The 24,597-nt window shown below is 41.2% G+C and overlaps 1 protein-coding gene across 1 annotated transcript in view; it reads left to right on the top strand.

Moving 5' to 3' along the window:
- The window catches only part of LOC311047081 (NACHT, LRR and PYD domains-containing protein 3-like), a gene marked incomplete at its 3' end in the record, with an annotated part of 109,565 nt that overhangs the window by 81,642 nt on the left and 3,326 nt on the right, over positions 1–24,597 (top strand). The window contains exons 11-18 of the mRNA XM_084059666.1: positions 7,923–8,454; positions 8,907–8,969; positions 10,511–10,725; positions 11,091–11,341; positions 11,626–11,745; positions 11,952–12,096; positions 23,534–23,629; positions 23,776–24,081. Coding sequence (XP_083915792.1) covers positions 7,923–8,454; positions 8,907–8,969; positions 10,511–10,725; positions 11,091–11,341; positions 11,626–11,745; positions 11,952–12,096; positions 23,534–23,629; positions 23,776–24,081 — 1,728 coding nt within the window. The remainder of the gene's footprint in view (positions 1–7,922; positions 8,455–8,906; positions 8,970–10,510; positions 10,726–11,090; positions 11,342–11,625; positions 11,746–11,951; positions 12,097–23,533; positions 23,630–23,775; positions 24,082–24,597) is intronic.

Raw genomic sequence — 24,597 nt, 5'->3', positions numbered from 1 at the left:
TGAGGTGTCTAACTAGGGGTTTTCAGGGGTGCTGAATCCATTCTAATCATTATTTTTGAGTAAAAATGTATCCCTGGCCATATAATATTGGTATATTGGTTATTGTTAGTGTATAATCAGTGTATAATCAATGGCAGGGGATTGGGGTGTTGTTGAATTGATTCTATTCTGAAAAATAAAATAATAAAATATTACATGCCCAAGACTACAAAGAAGGAACTGTCTACAACTGGCACCAAGAAGGAGGAAAAAAGCGCCGCCAAGCCACACACCACCAGAGGAGACGCTGGCCACGTAAGACATGGAACCCAGAACATGTTAATCTAACCGAAGAATCTGATCCAGGTCTATCAAGCGACTCGACCTACTCCCAAGATGAGCGTTTTTTATACGTACAAACAAGGGATTCCCCACGACACAAGTGGACTGTTATAAATTCTTTAGACTGTTGCATTTTAAAAACCACACACAGAAATGTTGACCAATCTGCACCGATTAATCCTGTGAACAAATTAAAGAAATCATCTAAGTTTTGTCCCACCAGTACTTTGAATCCAACCTTGGTCACTTTCAGTAAATTGGTAGAGCAGGATATCCAGAAACTTGTCACATCATCAGATAAAGTAAATAAACGCCTAAATGTAACTGCTTTGGAGAGAAAAGCTCTCGAGTAACTTAGTAAAAATGACAAGATCATTATTAAGTCTGCTGACAAAGGCGGTTCTATTGTTGTTCAAAATATTAAAGATTATATTGCTGAAGCTATGCGACAGCTTGATAATACTTCTTTTTATAAACGTCTTCCCCAAAATCCAATTGAACAACTGATGAATGACAGGTATTAAAATATTTGTGCAGATCAGAGGTGTATCTCGTGATGAATCTGCATGAATCCCAGCTGATCATATTATCACAAGTGCGCCCCCGTAGGGTCCATTTGCATTGTTCCACGCCCCATTTCACACCATAAAAGGCATATAAGAGTGGTCAAGAAACACTGGCATATGTTGTCCAGTGACCCTGTGGTAGGAAAGGTCTCCCCCCCCCCAATTTTTTGCAAACAAGAGAGCAATATAAGTGACAATATAAGTGACAAACTAATAAAAACATATGTTTATATACAACCACAACACTTTTTATCTACCTTCAGGGAATTTCCTGTTTAAGGGTTGTATTAACTGTAATGCCATGATAACTGGAGACTCTGTTGTACACCCTCATAATGGTAAATGGTTAAATAAAAATAAAAAGTAAAAAAATAAATAAAAAAGTTAAAGGGAGAATTACATGTAAGACAACATTTGTAGTTTATCTTTTAAAGTGTCCCTGTGGTTTCTGCTATGTGGGAAAAACCAAAAGAGAATTGAAAACCAGAACTACAGAGCACAAAAGTAATATTAGAAACAAGACAAGAAGTCTTCAGTTGCCAGGCACTATAATATGGTAAAACATGACATTATGTACACTGAGATTTCAAGGTTTAGAAGTAGTCAACCCACTGAGAAGAGGTGGGGACAGAGACCGGGTTCTATTGCAAAGGGAGGCTTATTGGATCCATTCCCTAAACACAGAGTTCCCAAAGGGATTGAAAAACATATTGAATTGTTTTTTATAAATGTTTTGGTTGTGGTGTTTGTGGCATTATGAATTGAGAGTTAATTCAATTCACCAATGAGAATCAGCTGTACACTATCGCTTAGCTATGTCACTTCCTTTTTGATGCATTCTAGTTTGAAACGCTGAGGAAGGCCAACGTGCCGAAACGCGTCTGTTTCTCTAGATAGACTGTCTGCTGCGGCTGTGAATCTAATTAAAAATAAATCAAGAGTATAACTGAAGAGAGTGCGGATAATCCTTTCATTGTGTGTATCTCAAGAATCTGCACCCAGTTAAACCCAAGAGACTACTCCTCAAGACTCCCCTTGAGTAGAGCACGCCTTCTCCTGGCGGTATTATCCGGTAGGAGAGTTGCCTACACCATAAAAGGAAACAGGAAATATCCAACTTCAAACTGACTTACGTGAAACCAACTTCACCACGTGAAGAATTTCAACTTTGTCTCTCATCAAAAATAACAGATCTGCAAGCATACAATGTGTTGCCCTGCGTCACCATAGCATCTTATTTGTTCTGTCTGGAAGAGAGTCCCTCGATTACACGATGGATCAGCTGATCGTTAATAACGTAATGCCTCTCATGTGTAATGAGAATAATAGCGGTTTCACACTACGGCCCCGGGTGCGCACCCTGGGCCACTTGGCTGATGTTGTGGTAGTGTGAACGTTGCGTATCGTTCCCCGAAACGGATCCCCGTTCCGTTCCCGAAACCACCTCCGGAGGCAGTCTTGGATCCGAATCATGCGTCCTCGGAGACGGTACGCTGCAGTGTGAAAGCAAGCGTACTGTTTGACGGAAGTGGCCCGCTATTTGTAATAGGTGACGGTATATAAACTCGACAAAAACAGTCAACAAAAACACGTCGCAGATCAATCCACAGGGGTTCAACCATGGCCGGATCCCGCGGGTTAATTTCATCATTAAATGACCAAATGAACCCGCGGGATGATGCGCTAAAACCCGCAATATTTATATATAAAACTTATTTATTTATTTATATAAAACATTACATACAGAAATAGAATGAGAGCGCGAGATAGAAAGAGAGGCCGTGTCATGGCCATATAATGACAGCAACAATATATATATATATATATATATATATATATATATAATAGTATATCTTGTGGATATCTTGTGGAGTTTCAGCTACTATGCATCCCAGAAATATATAGCTTATAAGGCTTTGTAATTTGAAATTTGTAAGTAAATATAACTCAATTAGATGTAGGCCTACGTAGGTTTATGGTTTCCCATGGACTATAGCCGTTTCACTCATGATGCAATTTCTCTTTCATAACAGATACATACATGTGCCAGATAATCCCCACACAAAGAGAGTAAAAAAAGAAAAGACGTTACTTTATTTAGTAAGACATGAGAAACAGTACATGGAAGTACAATTCACAATACAAGGTTTCAGTCATTCAGTCCGACTTCACTGTATAGGCTAGTTGCCTTTTCATAAATTATATATTTTTGTACTTAAGCTGTCGTGAAAGTTTATAATATTTAGAGAAATGTAAGGTTTCAAATACAAAAGTAGTAGTTGTTGTGAAGGTTAGTAAACTGGACATTTAGACTGAATGTTTCCTGTATCCTCATCTTGCGCAAATGCACACAAGTGTTTCACCAGGTTTTATTTGTGTTGTTTCTCATAAGCGTGCATCCGTTGTCTGTCAACAACACGCGCGCCAACAACACAGCAGTCTGTGCCTTGACTTCTGTGCGCTCGCGTCGCTGTGCGCTCAGTGCGCTCCTGACTCTCTCCCCAGCGGCAACCCTATATTTATGCGCGACCAGCACAAACATTGTCGCATAGTTGATGACGTCTGTGTCCACTGGCGAAGCACTATGTGCATGCCGCCACCTATAGGATCGGGGGTATATATGCAAGCGTATTCGGGCGCGTTAGAGACTTGGCCAGTGTGAATGCTGGCCAGCCAAGCGCACTCGGAAACGGAGCGGTCTGGAGTGCGCACCCGAAACCATAGTCTGAAACCGCCGTAAGAAGTTTATAAAATGTAACCCCACCACCAAATAATAGGCTGAGGTTTACTGAGGTAAAAATATGATGTTGGAATCAAGGGTATACTGGAACGCTACTATCCTATATAGATTATGGACCTGGAGCCAGTTGTACCACCTCACACTAAGTTCAAAGCCTAGTTATAGCTTAAATGACTTAAAAAGCCATCCCACGCGCATGGGAGTCAAAACTGGAACTGGAAGTTGCGTAAAATATATTGGAGTCTATATCAGCCAGCTGGACCAGCTTGTGAACAAACACTATTTCTGAACGATTGCGTCCTTTGTCAGTATGGTGGCAGAAATGTATAGATTGGCAAATATATGTAGTGTGTATTTGTTGGCCTTCCAATTCAATCTCATTGAATGTCTAGTGCTAATTCTAACTCAGCTACAGCTGTCAATCTAACAGCTGAGCTGACTCCTCCATGCTATTCTTTGTGTCAGCATGTAATCTGTAGTAAATGATAATATACATGGTCATTGCTAATGTAACCAGTCAGCTGTATTATATGGTACTGTCACATAGTATAGCCTATTTGTATTTATCTCCATGTAGGGAGAGCATCTTTGGTACAATGTGAACTATAAGAGCTGTGTTAATGGGTGCTCAAGAGGCTTCTGCCCTATACGGGGCCCAAGGTCTGGCCGGGAGGCATGCGATAATCCGACAGACCTTTTCTCCGACTATGTGGCATCCGCGTGCGGTTAGGGTTAGGGTGCGGGTTTGGTTCGGGTTTAGTATTGAAACGTCGGAGCGCTGCGCTGTCGGAGGAATGCGCTGTCGGACTAACGTACTGCACCCGGTCTGGCCATGGAGGCCAGAGCTCTGTCTGCTGTGAATCCTGTCTCTCTGCCTGAATCTTCCTAATAAATGATGAAAACTTCACCCGACTGGATATAGTATTTTCCATAATATCAGTTAATCGGTTCAGGAATATAAAGGAAGACATAGTTATCACAAGTTGTTTTCCAATCAATTGTTTTTCGATTTGTTTTGTTTTGTCTGTATAATTTCATTGAGGCATCTAAACAGCGGCATGTATCGCTTTTAGCAGTGTTGCCAGATTTTGTGAGAGAAATAAGCAACCAGGTCTAGGAAAACAAGCCCAAAAGAAGCCACTAGGGCACTAGGCCATTATGAGCACTTTAAACCTATATACTGTATACATTGAAACTAGCCGATGTGCAAGCTCACAACGCATCGCAGATCTGCTATTTTCAAAACATCTTGAAATAAAATGTGAAATATTTGGAAGATTTTTTGAAACGTTCTAGAGCAATGAGCGTGTAGATTGTTTACTCGGGCATTGATACAACGGACGCAGCGGGGAAGAGGGGAAGATCGCACACCGTTAGCTCCCAGTAGAACGTTTCGACTGCAAAGGGTCTTCATCGGGTCTGCATTGGGAACCCCCTCAAGGAACCTGAGGGTCCCTGAATACCCACTTTTGAGAACCACTGCTTTGAATAAATACATAACTAATATAGAGCATATTTGAGCAAATTGTGGGAGTGTGTGACATAATTGTTATTTCAATTCAAATGGTGGAGATCCCAAGTCTGCAAATACTTTTGACTGCGCACATCACCGGGTATGGACTAATTATTATTATCCATGGTATCTGTAATATTAACATCAAAACAAAAGCCGTACATTGAGGGAGAAAGCATCCTTTAGGCTATTCTTTAACATTTTCTGTGTGAACATGACGTGAAAATGATGTAATTTATACTTCTGAAGGCTTAAGTAGCCTATTTTTAAAAGCATGTAGTCGGAAAATATGTTAGGAGGAGGGAGAGGGAGTCCCACACACTGGGCCTCATTTATCAACGCGGTGCAGCCCGAATAATGAGCGTACGGCGTAATCACCGCACCTTTCGGCTTTTATCAATATATCCTGGCGTGGGCTTCATCCTACCGTAGGCTGAAATCTCACGTCTGGTCGAGACCAGTTGTTGACGTTGGCTGCACCCGTTTATTCCATTCTAGACCTGCGGAGCACCATTGTCTGACTGTCTGACAAGCATCTGGACACATAATCCACTCCTAAATGTGTATATCTACACAAATAAATAATCGCTGTGAAAATATATCATTTTATAAAGTAATTTAAACAAACTGCTTTAACAGTCATTCAGATAAGATTGTAGATCTGTCTGTATTGAAAATAGCAGATCTACAAGCTCACAAGCCAGCGTTGCATCGCGACGTGTTGTGAGATTGTAGATCTGCTATTTTCAGCACAGCAGCGCAGCAGTGCTTCTGCGAGAGAATTTTCGGGAGCCCCGACCATCTTTTCACTGACAGTGAGGTCTACAAACTTACAGTAGCTTGTCCTATGTTATGGAGTTATGTCATCGAGAGTTATGTAGGCTACACAACCTGGCTGGGTTAAGGATATAAACCCGACGCTCCAATATTAACGTGGCGGCACGGAATCACTGCATTCCGCCTGAGTCTCATGTACCGCTACGCTACGGACACGGACATGAAAGACAAAGTTGGGTGGGCGCGCGCGCGCGCGTGTGTGTGTGTGTGTGTGTGTGTGTGTGTGTGTGTGTGAGAGAGAGAGAGAGAGAGAGAGAGAGAGAGAGAGAGCGAGAGAGAGGCGTGTGCGGGTGCGGCGAGGCCAGCGGGGGAAACTGTTTCTTATTGGCTTTTCATGTCTTTGGTCGTATTCTGGTTCGTCTTCATGTCGTAAAATCGGGGCGTTTTGAGAATATTTAAGGGCGTGTTATTTAAATGACGCTCGGTTTCAGCCGTCACATTTATCAACGCTGGGACCAAGTGTACACTCGGATCAGCTGTGTAGGATGCGTTGATAAATGTGACTTCGACGTTGGTGTACGGCCGAATATATGGAAAAATGTACGCCGGTTTATACGCTGCGTTGATAAATGAGGGCCACTGTGTTCACTTATAAAGGAATTTATGTATTGAAGATGCAATGTTTCGGTCGCTCGGACCTTCATCAGGCATTAAAAGCATGTACTCAACAAATACTTTGACTCAAGTACACATTTGGCTGACCAATATGGCCATCACCATTGAGAATGCTGTGGTGACGTCAACTCGGACTGCGAAGAATCTGGGTGTGACCCTGGACGATCAACTGTCGTTCTCGGCTAACATCGCATCAGTGACACGGTCCTGCAGATTCCTCCTCTACAACATCAGGAGGATTCGCCCCTTCCTCACGGAGAAAACAGCCCAGGTGCTCATCCAGGCTCTTGTCATCTCCCGCCTGGACTACTGCAACTCCCTCCTTGCTGGTGCTCCGGCATCAGCCATCAGACCTCTGGAGCTTGTTCAGAAAGCTGCGGCTCGTCTGGTGTTCAACCGCCCCAAGTTCTCCCACACAACTATCCTTCTCCGTTCTCTGCACTGGCTCCCCGTAGCAGCTCGCATTCAGTTTAAAACCCTGGTGCTAGCCTATAGAGCAGTGAAAGGAACAGCTCCTTCTTACCTCCGGGTTTTGGTCAATGCCCACACCCCTGCCCGACCACTCCGGTCTGCCACCTCGGGGCGACTGACTCCCTCGCCACTCAACGGTCCTTCTGGTCGATCGACACGGTCACGACTTTTTTCTGTTCTGGCCCCACAGTGGTGGAATGAACTTCCCACTGATGTCAGGACAGCAGAGTCACTGCCCATCTTTCGCCGCAGGCTGAAAACCCACCTCTTCAGGAAACACTATCCTTCCTCTTTGCCTGGCCTACTTGTTGTTAACTAGTTGTACGAACTCTTGTTTTATTTTTGTATTGTTTTATTGGATCTTGTTTAGTCGATACACTTATTTGTTTTAGCTCGTGCTCATTTGATTTTGCCATTTTTGTCTCATCTGTTTAAGAAAGTAGGTAGCTGATATATTGCACTTTTACCTTAGCGCTAGGTATACTCTTGGTTGCTTGTTTTTGCAGGAAATGTACTTAAAACTTCTGGTGATTAGTAGTTTTCGTTCCCTACCTATGTTGAATACACTTATTGTAAGTCGCTTTGGATAAAAGCGTCTGCTAAATGACTGTAATGTAATGTAATGTAATACTTGAGTATCTATACTTTGACTCAAATATAAGGGTTGAGTACTTTGTCCACCACTGGCTATAACATGATTCATTAAAAGAGGAGGGGGGAGTACTATTAAATACCATAATACTGTCACAGTATTATGGTGGTATTTTCTTAGATACCGTACTGTCAAATGTCATAATGTTACATCTCTACTCAGTACTTTGTGATGTAATGAAATATTGTTTGTTGTTCTCTCCATCAGGTGTCTGTCCTCTCACACTGGACACAAACACAACATGCCCAACCCTCTCTCTGTCTGAGAACAACAGAAAGGTGACACGGACCGGAAAGGATCAGTCCTATCCAGACCATCCAGACAGATTTGGTTATTCACAGGTTCTGTGTAGAGAGGGTCTGACTGGATGCTGTTACTGGGAGGTAGAGTGGAGTGGAGGGGTTTATATAGCAGTGACTTACAGAGGAATCAACAGGAGAGGAAGGGGTGTTGACTGTCTGCTTGGATACAATGACACGTCCTGGAGTCTGTATTGTGATGTTGGAAACAACAGATACTCTGTCCGTCACAACAAGAAGAGAACCCTCCTCCCTGTCCGTCCCTCTGGCTCCAACAGAGTAGCAGTGTATGTGGATTGCCCTGCTGGCATCCTGTCTTTCTACAGAGTGTACTCTGACTCACACACTCACCTGCACACCTTCCAGACCACATTCACTGAACCTCTCTATCCTGGATTCTGGGTGTACCAAGGCTGCTCAATGTCTTTGTGTCAGATAGAGTAAGTTGAACACACACACACACACACACACACACACACACACACACACACACACACACACACACACACACACACACACACACACACACACACACACACACACACACACACACACACACAGATAGATCTGTTATTTTCAGTGTTTATAACATGATCTATAACACGTAGATGTTTTATAGACCTGTTATTTTCAGTGTTTATGACATGTAGATGTTTTCAAGATCTGTTATTTTCGGTGTTTATAACATGTAGATGTTTTATAGATCTGTTATTGTCAATGTTTATAACACCCTTAAGTGTTGTGCGCTTGTACATTAGCTATTTTCACTATTTTTTAATATTCTTTAAGTAGTATAAAACAGGGCTCAAATATGATAAACTCCTGAATCTAATTGTGTTTGTTTGTTTGTTTGTTTGTTTGTTTTTTTTTGTTGTTTTTTTATGTCTTTCAGTCCAGTTGTTCCATCCAGTTTCTCCCCTATCGTGCACACAGAACACACAACCAATACATACAGGTCAGTCGTCCTAAACATCTTTATTGGTAGCACGCTGGGCAAGACGTGGGCTGTTGATTGTCTAGGCGGAAGTGGTTGAATTTGGCGGAAGTACCGCCCAAGGAACTGACGTTTACAAATCTGTTAAGGTTAAGGCTCTTCTCTTCGCACTTCGCAGCTAAGTGAGGCTGGGAACGAGGCTACATTGGTAGCTTCTTATCAAAGAGACCGATCACTAAGACCCACCCCACAATACACACACACACACAAACACACACACACACACACACACTGTTAAGAATTTATTAATTTAGATGATTTTTTCAGGAATGTCATTGCTCTTTGTTTTAATCATATTACTTTTATGTGTCTGTAATCATGGGTCACAAATTCTGTGACCCAATAGGTGAATATTTTTCTAGAAACCCTACTGTAATAATTGTGTCTGATGTTACTTGAATCAAGAAGCGACACTGTGCACACACACTCCCTGGATGCCAATTCAGAACTTCTGCCCTAAATGTTTCACATGGGCCTGTTATAGCGCCACTAGGGGGGCGCATTTTGCAAAACACATTTTTTGACAGTACTCCTACAGATTTTGTCCAAACATCACGCAAATTGGTACACAGTATCTCTATAGTCATTACACGAAACTGGTCTTTCAGATTTTTCATATTCCATCCTGATTGGCTAAGAATGGCTTCCAAAGTTTGCAGGAGTGCTCCATTTTGAACAAAATGCCTCAAATCATGCACAAAGTGTGCAATTTCTGTGAAATGTTTCACACACATTTCCAATAGGCAGAGGAAGAAATGCCACTTGAATATTTTCAAATCAGCCTCATGGTGGTGCTACAACAGGCTGATTCTTGTTTTTAACTGCACCGATCTGTGTAAAACATTGTATGTTCACTTCCTAGAGGCCAAAGAAAAACCTTCGCCCTCCATTTTTCACATCTGCCTTTTATGGTCCCACCAGGAGGCCGACTTATGTAAAATACATGTGTTGATATTACTCCAAACTTTTATCAAAATTTCACACAAATCGGTACACATGATCTCTATAGTAATTTGATCAAGACGGATCCGTTTGATTTTTCATGTTCCATCCTGATTGGTTAAGATTGACATCGAAAGTTTGCAGGAGTGGCCCATTTTGAACAAAATGCCGCAAATCATGAACGCAGCATCTGATTGCAGTGAAACTTGGCACACACATTTGCACTACGTTGAGGAACTAATTTTAACATTGCCCTACTATAGAATTTTGCAAAACAATATTACTCCTACAAATGTTGTCCAAACATTATCCAAAAATCTGTGCATGTTATGTCTTCAGTCAAGTGATCAAGACGGATCCGTCCGATTTCTCACATTCCAGCCTGATTGGCGAATTCCGAACATTGCTGGCCCACACTAACCTACCTAACCTGGCGGAGACCTGTGCTTCTAGGAGCACTTTTTCTAGTTTTATATCATTTAGATTTTCTATCAATACAAATGATTGTTTTATATCATATAGTTTTAATATCAATACAAATTGTTTGTTTTGTGTCACAGGTTCCAGGTCCCCGGGCCGGGGCTGTTCAAGTGCAGTGAGACAAGGTTGGTGTTTGGAACGACAGGGGAAGGAGAAGTCCTCTACAGGGCTGTTCAGTGGGATGAAAGATGTCTCCAGTCAACAGAAGGGACTCCTGCAGGTCCTCTGTTTGACATCCAGTGTCCTCAGAAGTCTGTCCGCCAGCTACACCTGCCACACTGTGCCATCACACCTGGTGAGTCAGCTAAACCTGCCACACTACATCATACCTGGTGAGTCAGCTACACCTGCCACACTGTGACATCATACCTGGTGAGTCAGCTACGCCTGCAACACTGTGACATCACACCTGGTGAGTCAGCTACACCTTCCACACTGTGACATCACACCTGGTGAGGAGCTGCTCTTAGCGTCGTCCAGTTTCAAGGATCTTGTTCAAAGCAACATAATATAACAGAAAATATGTTTAAATCCCATATTGGATTGTTGTATTTGATCACTGTAATGGTTTATGCATGTTATTAAAGACAGAAGAACATGTTTCTTTGAGTTTACCATAAAACTGAATCTGTACTAAAAAAATAAAACAACTTTCCACAGGCGACGACCTTTGTGTGGCCAACATCACAGATGAGGGCGTGTACCTCTTAAAACCACAGAAAGTGACCCAGACTCATGTGGTTTTAAATGTGACACACCTGTCTCTGTTTGGACTCCTGTGGAAGAAGATTTGCGAGTATCTCTGTGTACGTCCAACATCTGGTCAAGTTCTGCTGTTCCTTCAACCACCAGGACGTCGAACACGGAAACTGAGTGTGTTAATGCTGCCAGAAAACGTGCCTCTTGAAGAGGTAAAATATGTTATCTGTTAAGTAGCATCTTAGTTCAACTCAGATTTTGAACAGACATCCAGAGGCTAGTCTGTAGGTGTGTGGACACATTTGACAATCAATTTAAGGCCAAAGTTTATATACTGCATGGTGCCTATAAAGACGGCTATAAGTATAAATAATATAAATATAAATATACAAAATATCCTGGTAATCATGGTAACAAAGACTGGTGAACTGTTTCGTCGACCGTACCAGTCATAATGATTGAACCATACGCTCAACTTTTATTTGTGTCATTGTAGGTGATGAAACTTTATGAAAAGTATAACAAGAAAGAACACCTGTTGAGCACCTCCTACTGTGTTCTCACCCCCAACGAGGTCTACAGACTGCAATGTGCTTCACATGAAGTTCAACCTGAGGTATCACACATCAAACTACAACCTGACTTTATTATATGTTAAGAGTCATGATAATGTCCAGTAACTAATACTACTACTGCTAGTACTACTAATACCAATACAAGTATTATTACTATCACCACAACTACTACCATTACTAGCACTGCTAAAGTACTATTATACAATAGTTATATAGTTATCTATCTAAAACATATCTCTGTTTTCAGGCTGTGGCTTATCGTCTGAACTATGGACCAAATTTCCATCCAACATTTAAGGTGACGATCGATGTCAAAGCAGAAGTCGTCTCATTGGCATTACTGGGACCTGAGAACAAACAAGTCTGGAATGAGGATGCCATTGAACTGGAAGGTAAACAACAGTCTGAAGTACTATCACAACTTACATCATCAGTGACTTTGGTCTGTGATTGTGCGCCATGAATTAACATGGAACAGGTGCTAATATGTCTGCTAATGAGGAAGGAAGCAGTCAATAGTTAATGTCATACACTCACAAATAACTAGAATAAGCCACAATAGCTAATGTCATACACTCTCACAAATAACTAGAACTAGATGTGAGGGCGGCCCTCACATCTAGTTCTGACTTTCCGTGAGGATGCATAGCTTGAGACCTCATGCATGGCGGTAATCCATTCCCCATCATTTTCAAGCAAGCCCATGGCTAGAGCTGTTTCTTTGAAACTGTCATAGGTGTTGCCCTCATAGACCTTTAGGTCGCCATAGCTCTGTGGTCCCCTGATATGGGCCAGGAGTAGTTTCAAGTTGAATCTCTCTCCCTGGAGCACTGATACATTGGACATCCGTGCTATTGTTCTCTGAGTTTTTTCCTTCCATGGGATGATTCACTCTTTTCTTCCACATATGGGTCTGTGTATTCCAAGTGTAATGTTCTGGAATCTCCATGGCATGGCCTTCTTCGAAGATGATCTTGTGTTGGCCCTCGGTGTGGATAGCAAGATTGATGACAGCAGGGAATCTGTCCTGGATCTTATATTCCATTGTTCTCCAGTGTGCCTCATGAGCATCAATTGTTCTGGCATTGATGAATTTGGAGATCTCATCCTTATCTTCAATGTTGACAGTGCCAACATCAACTCCCTTGTGGACATACTTGTAGAGATACTTGATGGTATGGAAGGAGCCGACAAATTCAACATTGATGTGGCATTTGTATTTGAGAAGGATCCATGGGTTGTAAGGCACAACTCACCTATTGTCAAATAGAAAGCCTTTCTTCTCAGTGGTGGCACCATCATTGGGGCGCCTGTACTGTGGGTAGCCATGGCCATCATGAGGCAGTCGAGTGTTATCACAGAGGTCTTTAGGGAAGTTCTTGGAACGATGTTATTGACCATGCAGGGGCTGTTAGGGTTGGCTGTCCCACAGGGTCCATGTAGCATGGATTGACAAACCAGCTTATGCAGTTCCGTCTCCTTCTGTGGGTCAGGTATGTCTGTTTGAAATATTTGATCAATGTCATCCACAGTCAAGATCTCATGTAGGAGCAGTAGGATGTGGGCATGTTTGAGTCCTCTCATTCGTCCCTCAACGGTGTGTACTCTAGCCTTCCCAAAGACACAGAGCTTGATGTCGTGGAGAAGTTCATCGAGACTCCTTTTGAAAACTTTGTTGACAATGTCTGGTCTGTCACCCGGCTGCTGTCCTCGAAATATGTTCATTAGTACACTGTCTATGGAGTTACATTTGTGTCTTTATTAACCAAACAAAAGAAAAACATCTGAGAGAGAAAAAATATAAACAGAGCAAAAAATAGTTTTGAATGAAAACAAATTAAAACAGCAAGCAAAAAATAATAATCTGTAAGCAAAGGAAATTATATAAACGGAACAAAAAAATATTTTTAATTAAAACAAATTAAAAACGCAATCAAAAAAATATAAAATCTGAAAGAAAAGAAAAAATAATTGAGAACAAAACTTTTAAAATTCAAGAGTAAAAAAATAAGGAAAAACTGTTTAAACTACATAAACAAAATACTTAGTAAAATGTTTGGGTAATAAAATGTGTTGTGCTAAATAAAATGTTTTTAATGTTTTTTTTCCTCATTTGCGAATGAAAGTTGTTTTTTTCTGATTGCAAAATACCTTCTCTCTCAAAACCTATGTCTTTGGTCTTGATGTTTTTTTTCTCTCTTGAATTTTTTTGTGTGAGGGGTTAAAGTTCAGAAGGCGGGTCATAGATGTAAGACAGCTCTCCATTGGCCACTTGGAGTCTGAGTGACAGCTCCCCCTTCCTTATGTAGTTTGTTGAATGCAGGGATGGAGGTGTGTTACGGCCAGCATGGTTTTTTGATTGATCGAATTATTAGCATTTTGCAAAAAAAGATGAAAGTATAATGCAAGGTCAGCTGAGAGTATTTAAAACCCAAGAAAGATGACTTGTTTCCATTGGGGTCCTTTGAACTCAATTCATAGAGACATTTAATGACAGACAGATATACACTACTATGCAAAACATCATAAAAACAAAAACAAAAAAAATATGTACAGTAAACAGTTTGAGTAAACAGATTAATGGAATACTTTATTAACAGTAGGATACAGAGGTACAATTGTACAATGATTGTTATAAGGATAACACAAAAAGGCTTGTTTCTATTGTGGTCCTCTGGGACTGTCAGAGCTCTATCCCAGCTCTGGGTGCTACACTATTCGTTACATATTGAGCATTTTAGGCAATTAGCAATTCAGATGATTCCCTAATGTGAGGTTTCTGTTCTACTTACAGTTTGTGATCTGTATTCAAATTTTTTGTATTGTTATTGTTACTGTTATAGTAGGCCAGTGGTTCCCAAACTTGGGATCGGGACCCTCAGAGGGGGTCCCCAGATTAGCTTAATGGGCAACATTGTTTTCTCTCTCAACATTAACAAACCAACCTATACAGTATAAGTGTATACAGGGTAACACATTTCTAAAGTGACAATTTAATGACTTTTAAGACCTTTTTAAGGCATTGTGCGCTTGTAGTTCGGCTATTTTCACAATATTTATCTGTGGAACCGAGTCAAACTAAATCTAATGCCTAACATTTCAAGTGCTTGTCAGGGACCAGGGTGGGTGGTCCCCAGTTCAAGTATGATTATTTTGGGGGGTCCCCAGTTCAAATATGATTATTTTAGGGATTCACAGCCTGAAACATTTGGGAATCCTTGAAGTTATAAAATAAAGCTACATTATTTTATGTTATATTCGTTATTCTAATTAAGGCAAGGCTGAAGTGACTGGCCTACTGGCCAGGCCCATTCCAGATAGACTGCTTTGGAAACGTTTAGTCTGATAGTGTGCTTACTTTATGATCCATCATCCAAGGCTTGAGGGTTCGAATCCACTGCGGGTCACTTCTTTATGAAAGGTTAGTTAGTGTCAGGTTAAGGTAAGGTATAGTTTTCTGTGAGGCTATGGAATTACACTGGCAGCATCACAAGAGCAGAGGTGAGGGACCCACATACCCATCAAGAGACTACTGACTCACTCACTGAAACTCATACCCTAGCCTAGAAAACCTGGTGGTAGACTTGGGTTGGATTTAATTTGCCCCATTGAATTAAAAAGGTAATAGTACAGATTATTTAGGACTGTAGCTTGAAATGCCACATGCATATTTTCAACCTGCCAACCTTAAAGCCTAACAAATGCAGTTCTAACTTAGTATGCAGAAGCACTTTTTGTTTTTGCATTCTGTTCCAGCATTTCAGTATACTGTACACAGACAAGGCCTAAGTTGAGCAGAAATCTATTTATCCAACATTGACTTTCCTATAATTAGCAGAAACTGCATTCGAAGGTCAAATTAACAGATATAGCAATTCACAATGTATACTACATTTTCAGTGAATTGTTTATTAAAAGACATTTAACCAAAATGTGGGCTATATCGTATGCCATTATACGCTAACCCTAACATCGACAATTAACACCGATTTACAAATGGTCTGAGTTTATATTATATTTCCCCAAATCCATCTGTGTGAATGTGGTAGAAGCTGTTGTAGAACTTGATACTTGGGTTCACATAAACTTTAAACACTGTGACACACTTGCCATTTGTAGAGCAGTTGTAGAGCAGATTTGAAAGAAGAAAAACATTTTAAACAGTTACACTGCCAGTGCCCTTAAAAGGTGCAATCATTTCAAACGTTAGGGAGGGTAAGTGATTTTCTTTTGTTAGAATACGTGTTAAATAGCTCTAAATTCTGATAGTACTCATTGCTATAGAGTGTTCAGTAACATCTCTCCGGCTCTCTAACAGAAAATGCATGTTCAGGTCGGGATGCCAATTTTATCCAATCAGGACAGAGACCTCAGTCAAGATACAGAAGTGAAATTGGAAGTGATGACACAAATAAATGAGCAGACATAATTGGACCTGAAACACTTTTAAAATGGGTTAGGGTAAGAGGTTCATAATCTGCCAAGTTTTCCTTTAAGTTTGTATCCTTAACACAAGTAAAAATTGACAATGGACTGGAGTAAGAAAGTGACAATGTACATTTATTAAGTTACACTCTGTCAAAGCTTGCACCGTTAATGTCCGAAAGCAAGTTGGTCTTAAAAGACTCGTAATCTTCAAGGTGGGCTGTTGGAAGTGTTACAAGCACTAACAATGGGATAACAAACAGTGTGGCCTGGCCTGTGGACTAGACAGTTGTGGTCAACTATTTTGAATTTGTTTCTCTCCGACACCAGCAAATGCCTGTGTCCCTGCCCAGTCAGCCACTGCATCACCATGAGCACAGAGGGTCTCTCTCCCTCAGCCGCATCTTCTGGTTGTACATCTTAGAAAGGACAAAAGATCAACATCTGAAGTAACAAGTTTCAAAGCTTAAAAAAATATACCAATAAACGTAAAGAGAGCAATTATGCTAAACTCATTCACAAGAATCACCAATAAAATACACAGCGGACCAAATATGATTATGAACGGAAACTGTATTATTTGTCTGACAGTCCGATATCCAGATAATTAAATTATGTTGTGCTACTGACAAGATACACTACGATCACTTGAGAACATTGCTTGCCCTGTACCCGGTTAGTTAGTGGCCCCACTTCTTCTCTTTATGAAAACAAACAAGAAACTACGGAGCTTGCACAAAAACTAATTTCACCCACTGTTTTACACCTGTAAACCTGTGATTTGACAATAAAGATGATTGTGACAAAGATTATTCTGATTCTAAAATCGGCTAAAATCTGGGTATATTATGTGCTGTATGAGTGTAGGACAGGGTTTCTCAAAGTGGGTGCCGCAAGGGGTGTCGCAAAATACTTTGATAATGTTTGGATTGTATCAATATCACTTCAGTTTAACACTTGGAACCGCTACACTTAATACAACGGACTTGAGGTGCACTGTACTAGGCTTACGAATGCTTAAGTCAGGGGTCTGAGGGTCCGTCACCGTAACCCCAAGGGGGCCCTCAGAGTTACGACGGGGGCTACCAAATTCATGTTTTTACATTAACCACTTGAACCCTAGCATCCCTGCCTACACTGAAGAGAACTTTAGCCAAAAATAGCAGATCTACAAGCTCACAGCACCTTGCACTGCAAGCTTGTAGATCTGCTATTTTTGGGAACTTTGTTTAGTGTAGAGGGAAAAAAGAGCAGACCAAGTACAGAGTGAAAGGTCAAGTTTACTAAGTATTTGAGGGCTGAAGTGGTTAAATGTCTGTAAATACACATTAACATGAATCCAACATGACAGTGTCTGTCAAACAAGTCTATGAAGCTATCTATGAAATATATGAAAAAGTTGAATCTTAATTGTATACAGTATGTATTGGGGGCCCTGCTTATCTCTCTCTGAGCTAGGGGGTCCTTGGCCTGAAAAGCGCTGAAGACCCCTGGCTTAAGTTTCATATTCATTTGGGTTCCCAGAACAACACTTATGTCAAGTAAACAGTTACGCAAACGTCAGAATGTACCTGTTTGGATGCGTCGTAGTTGAGAGCCTAGCACACTGAGCTGCACTTTTAATTTACTCAATGATAATATTTGCATCACAAGACGCAAACATAATTGCAGCACATCATAATAAGAGCATAATAGATGATTGACCTGGTAACTGGAGTAGCTACATAATATACATGCAGCGACATGCTGCAGGCTGACTTTAGCCGCTGGATGCGCGAGTGACGGCCACTAGCAGCACAATTATGTATTTTAACTTACTACATCTTATATCATTAAATTAAAACGCCATAGGCCTAATATGTGAAAAAGTTAAAAAGAGGGAAGTTAAAATACTTACGCACTGAGCCACTGACTATCTGTCAAAGTTTCGCAGCACAAAAATCTGCCACAGCTGGAGAAATGTACTGGGAGCCGGAGTAGAGGAATGTTGTTGGTCAATGTTGTTGGCCGGGAGGGGAAAGCTGTCAAGCTGTCACTCAGACCCCGAGTGACCAATGGAAAGCTGTCTTACATCTATGACCCGCCTTCTGAACTTTAACCCCTCACACAAAAAACTTCAAGAGAGAGAAAAAAAAAATCGAGACCAAAGACATAGGTTTTGAGAGAGAAGGCATTTTGCGATCAGAAAAAAACAACTTTCATTCGCAAATGAGGAAAAAAAACATTAAAAACATTTTATTTAGCACAACACATTTTATTACCCAAACATTTTGCTAAGTATTTTGTTTATGTAGTTTAAACAGTTTTTCCTTATTTTTTTACTCTTGAATTTTAAAAGTTTTGTTCTCAATTATTTTTTCTTTTCTTTCAGATTTTATATTTTTTTGCTTGCAAATATATTTTTTTGATTGCGTTTTTAATTTGTTTTAATTAAACATATTTTTTTGTTCTGTTTATATAATTTCCTTTGCTTACAGATTATTATTTTTTGCTTGCTGTTTTAATTTGTTTTCATTCAAAACTATTTTTTGCTCTGTTTATATTTTTTCTCTCTCAGATGTTTTTCTTTTGTTTGGTTAATAAAGACACAAATGTAACTCCATAACTGTCACTCTTTAAGTTTGCCGTAATTATCATAAAGAGGCCAAACTTCCTGTATCTGGTTGCTATGGCAAGCGCATCAAGATAGTGTTTGTAGAGGTATCTGGGGCTACCGGTGTGAAGCTGGAAGTAAGATGTGTTTTCCAAGGGTGCAGTATGTTAGTCCGACAGCGCATTCCTCCGACAGCGCAGCGCTCCGACGTTTCCAATACTAAACCCGAACCAAACCCGCACCCTAACCCTAACCGCACGCGGATGCCACATAGTCGGAGAAAAGGTCTGTCGGATTAACGCATGCCTCCCGTTTTCCAATCCTGGTTTCCTCAGTATGTTCTGGCTGATTTAGCAGAGTAGCCAGGACATCAATCAGACCTGAATACTGGTAGGCCGTGTACTTGTCCTGCATTCACTACTTCTGTAGTACTTCATCCGGCCACTTTCTATTTTGCTGTACTGATCACAGAAGTATTCTTGTGAAAGATTTCCTGATTTCAGTACAGTGTTGAAGGAGTTGGTTCTCTGGTGTATATGGAATCTGAAGAACATTTGCATTAATTTTCATGACGGGATTATCAAGGCTGAAGCCAGCATCTCCATGTGGTAATATCAAGGGATAGGCAGCTGGGTCATACATAGGGTGGAGTTCATGGATGTGTGTAGTCTCTCTGTGGTTAGGTGCATCAATTGTTGTTCTGTACAGTACAATGTCCCTAGGCTCTATCTTGTCTCCTGGTGCCACAATAACCATATCAGGGACATCAGGGTTAAGGTGGCATTTCTTTGCCCCCTGTGAGCTTTTAGCCTTGAATACCATTTTGAGTTCCCGACTTGGGTTTGCATTGAAGATTTCAGCACTGGTTTGAAAGGACTTTACTAAACGATTGACTGTCTTTTTAACTCATCTTGAATCAAGGTCAATGTGTCTTTCGTAATAAGTCCGTCTCCTTTTGCTTGATGAAGGTGGTTCTTAATTTCATTATCTTGATCAAAGACAAAGATTTGTGAGAATTTTGGCTTCTTTGTGCTGTCAGGAAAGATTGCAGATGAAGTAATGTGGTACATCTGGCCACTCATCTTGAATGGCTTTGGTCCTTGTCCTTTGAACGCCACTATCTTACCAGTGACGTTCTTGGAAGCCATTGATACTAAGCCATTATACTGCCTTATGTTGACCATGAATTGCCTGGATTGGAGAGAGTCCCTGTCAAACAGAGATTGTAGTTTAGGAGGGGGGTCCATGAATGGCTGGAGTTGGATCTTTCCATACTGGCAACAGTCACGGAAGGACCTTCTTACCAACAGTACCTTTTGATGTTTCCCAAGGAAACATGACAGCATAGCATGAATTGCAGACGCTATACATAGTTGGTGTGGAGTGATCCTGTGCTTGCGAATCCTGGACTTCGGAGCTTTTGTCAATTATAGTAGTAGGATAAGCTACAATAGCTAATACTGTCAAAAAGCGCATGTAGCCTAAGACTATATCAACACGTACATATAGCTAATATTGCACCCGGTCTGTCCTCTTTGATACCTCAATAAAATTATACAACAAGCAGTGAGCACATTGAAAAACAGGGGATCAGAGAATGTGTATCATGTCTTATTTTATTTCCCGGGTTATTTGACAAAGTTTGCAATCATTCAAATATATGTTTTTATTCATATGCTTGTCCACTTGGTTCTCATTGAATTCCTTGTGTCAGGGCTTGTTCCCAGTGTGTATTATCTCTCCTTAAAATAAATGACTGGATTCAAGTGAAGAGCAACGGACAATCAGATGAGAGATTTGTTTGTAAAGGTTTTTGTTGTTGTCATACTGTAGCCTATACTGTAGGTCCCAAAACTACTTTTATAGATGTTACCAAAATGGAATGATTAAATATTGATCAAATTGCATGGGCCTTTTCTTATCTAAAATGTTATCAGACAATATTTCTGATTAGATATAGATCAGTGTAGTCTACTTCAGAACCACCAGAGACAGACACCTCTGCAGCGGCTGGCTGCCTGCAGAGATCTGGAGAGACAGCGAGATCCAAATGTGGCGTTGGCGGGCGCCGCGGCGGTTGTGGCGCTCGCCGCGAGCGCCGCGGCGGTTGTGGCGTTCGCCGCGAGCGCCGCGGCGGTTGTGGCGGACGCCGCGAGCGCCGCGGCGGTTGTGGCGCTCGCCGCGAGCGCCGCGGCGGTTGTGGCGCTCGCCAACCGCCACGAGCGCCGCGGCGGTTGTGGCGAACGCCACGACCGCCGTGAAAACCGCCCCAAGCGCCGCGAGCGCCACGTAGGGTCCGCCATCCGATCCATCGACCATATCTGCGCTCTTCTGGCGCCCAGATCTTTCTGAATTTTACTTGAATTATTATAATTTTAATGTTTATATGATCCGTAAATTTTATATTTTCATGTGGTATCAGGCATGAATTTATTTTAATTTATTTTATTATTTTATTTCATTTATTTACATGCGCGCAATTACACACGCATCTAACTATTGGACTCAGCTCTGGGGACACGGTGCGGCTGCAGAGTTCACCTTGAAATTTGTCATTACAATTTTACTGTAGCCTAATCCACAAAAGTGTGACTGACTGTTAATTCCTTGAGTCAATACATTGTGTTTTTATCACCGGTGCCAGTATTATTATTATTATTGTTAATAGACCTTGCAACATAGAGCAACTTAAGTGCTTGCAGAACTTAATAATATAAGCACACTTATTCTCCAGGCAGACAGACAGAAACAGTCTGTCTGTCTGTCTGTCTGTCTGTCTGTCTGTCTGTCTGTCTGTCTGTCTGTCTGTCGGTATATATACGTGCATAAATTAAGCTTGGGTCATTGGTCAATGAACCTGGTGTGTCGGTCAGAAAATAACTGATCTATAAACTCACAACTCATCGCATCCTCATTCATTTCACTGGTCAAATGCGACAGACAGCCAGCCAGACAGACAGACAGACAGACAGACAGACAGACAGACAGACAGACAGACAGACCGATCCAGGCCGATTAACATTATGCAAGCTAATTATATTTACCATGGTTACGTCAATAAGAAGACAGACAGATCTGTCTGTCTGTCTGTCTGTCTGTCTGTCTGTCTGTCTGTCTGTCTGTCTGTCTGTCTGTCTGTCTGTCTGTCTGGATGGACGGACGGACGGACGGACGGACTTACGGACAGATTGATAAGTAGACTTGATTATAGCCAATATATTATTTTATTTTCATTTACACATGCGCCTTTTCATCCAAATTGTGTGTTATATTATTTACTTGTAGCATGGTTAATTAATAGTCCCTGTTTGCATAGCCCCCAAATCGGGCTCCCCAAGTTTTGCTCGCTGTGTGAACTGTTCAAAGACGCAACAACAAGCTCCATACTAGCACTCGGTGGTACTGGTGCGTCTCTGACCGTGTCTGTCTGTCTGTCTGTCTGTCTGTCTGTCTGTCTGTCTGTCTGGCTGGCTGTCTGTCTGTTGCATTTGACCAGTGAAATGAATGAGGATGCGATGAGTTGTGAGTTTATAGATCAGTTATTTTCTGACCGACACACCAGGTTCATTGACCAATGACCCAAGCTTAATTTATGCACGTATATATACCGACAGACAGACAGACAGACAGACAGACAGACAGACTGTTTCTGTCGTCTGTCTGGAGAATAAGTGTGCTTAAGTTCTGCAAGCACTTAAGTTGCTCTATGTTGCAAGGTCTATTAACAATAATAATAATAATACTGGCACCGGTGATAAAAACACAATGTATTGACTCAAGGAATTAACAGTCAGTCACACTTTTGTGGATTAGGCTACAGTAAAATTGTAATGACAAATTTCAAGGTGAACTCTGCAGCCGCACCGTGTCCCCAGAGCTGAGTCCAATAGTTAGATGCGTGTGTAATTGCGCGCATGTAAATAAATGAAATAAAATAATAAAATCAATTAAAATAAATTCATGCCTGATACCACATGAAAATATAAAATTTACGGATCATATAAACATTAAAATTATAATAATTCAAGTAAAATTCAGAAAGATCTGGGCGGATGAAATCTCAAATGCTTCGTTCATTACGCACGTGTAAATAAAGAAAGAAAATAAGGAAAAATATATATAAAAAATTATAATGAATTCATGCCTGGTAGCAAATGAAAATATAAACTTTACAGATCATATGAAAAATACAATTATAAAAATACAAGTTACATTCAGAAAGATATGGCCGAATCAAATCTCAACTGCTCTGGATCAAATGCGCAAAATATACAATTATTACTATCCACCCGTTGGGCGGGCCACACGACGGCCGCCACCCGCCGTGGCGGTCGTGGCGGACGCGGCGGCCGCCGCGGCGCACGCCACTGCCACATTTGGATCTCGCCCCTCCTGGAGATCTGGACACCCAGACAACTCCACTAGTATTAATGGTGATTTTTGATTTGTAAAGAGCTGATAGAATACATACATCACCTGTTGGGGTGCTGGGTTAAGATAGGATCATGAAAAGGAATAGAAACTGCACGGTCCGTGCATGAAATTTACTGGAGTGTACAAGTGTACACATTTGATTTTTGATCCTATAATTATGATTGACATTTGGTCAAAAATCCGACAAAATGAACAAAATAAATGATGTACTCCTGCTGCATCATGCTTATAATGTGAGAAACCTGTGTTTCCAACACGTGGGCTGGTCACAATCAAATAAATCTGAAAAATCAAGTCCCTCTGTCTGGCAGTTAGTCAGACAAACAGACATATAGTCAGTTTAATAATGTTTAATAAAACATTGCATTTCCATCCAGGCTCTGGTCCCAGTCAGCCAGACACGTCATCAATGATGACACGACAGGAAGCAGAGACAGAGATCGTTGCACGAGTGTCGGAGGCTTTGCTCAAAGGTACATTACACCATGTGTGTTTAAGAGGTACTTTGATAAAAAGTCCCTCTGTCAAGCTGTCTGTTATACATTTAGTCAGTCTGTGTTAGTCAGACATTTTAATAATGTAAAGTGTAACTGAAAACGATGTATTCTTTTTCCTCCAGGCGCCGGCTCCAGTCAACCAAACGTGACGACAACGATGCCGACACGACAGGAAGCGGAGACGTTGCGGTCCGTGAGGAAAGAGTTCATCCAACGAGTGTCGGAGCCCGTCCTCGATGGTCTGCTGGACACACTGCTGGATGAGAACGTTTTCAACGATGGAGAGATGGATTCGGTCAGAGTGGAGAAGGGCAGGAAAGAGAAAGCGCGGAAACTCATCGACATGGTGCGAAAGAAAGGGAAGGAGGCATCGTCGAAGATGATCGCTGCACTTCATGAAGAGGATCCAAGCCTTCATCAGGAACTTGGTTTGAACAAACATTGATTTGGCTTGGTTTAACCCTTTGATTGATTGACTTTCTTATTGATGAGAGAAACAAATGTACAAAGCAAAAACAATGCACAATCGTAGCCTAAAAGAATGACACAAAGAAGCCCTATAGAGCTTATGTCCACTGTTTATACATTAACGGCTGATGTTAATGTGCGACCCCGGGGGGAGGAACAAGAAAAGCAATGATAAGAATATTGGGCCTCATGCAGCAATAAGTTCCTAATGGTTCCTCTAATGGTTCATCCTCTAAGTGAATTCCTAAGAGCAGTCGAGTCAGATTCATGAAACGTTCTTAAAAGGCAGAATTGTTCGTAACTATGTTATTATGATGATGAATCCCAATCCTTGTAACTTGACCGAACTTGAAGTTAATTAGGATTAACTTGTGCCAGTTAATCCTAATTACCATAGGGAGCCGCCCCACCAATCCCCATATAAGTCATGACTGCATGGCTCTGCCTGCAGTCACACCTTTGTGTGATTGCTGCAC

Source organism: Gymnoscopelus microlampas (genome assembly GCF_963454915.1).
Source record: "Gymnoscopelus microlampas genome assembly, chromosome: 6".
Taxonomy (NCBI): Eukaryota; Metazoa; Chordata; class Actinopteri; order Myctophiformes; family Myctophidae; genus Gymnoscopelus; species Gymnoscopelus microlampas.
Note: the sequence above shows the minus strand (reverse complement) of the source record. Positions and strands in the feature narration are given on the sequence as shown.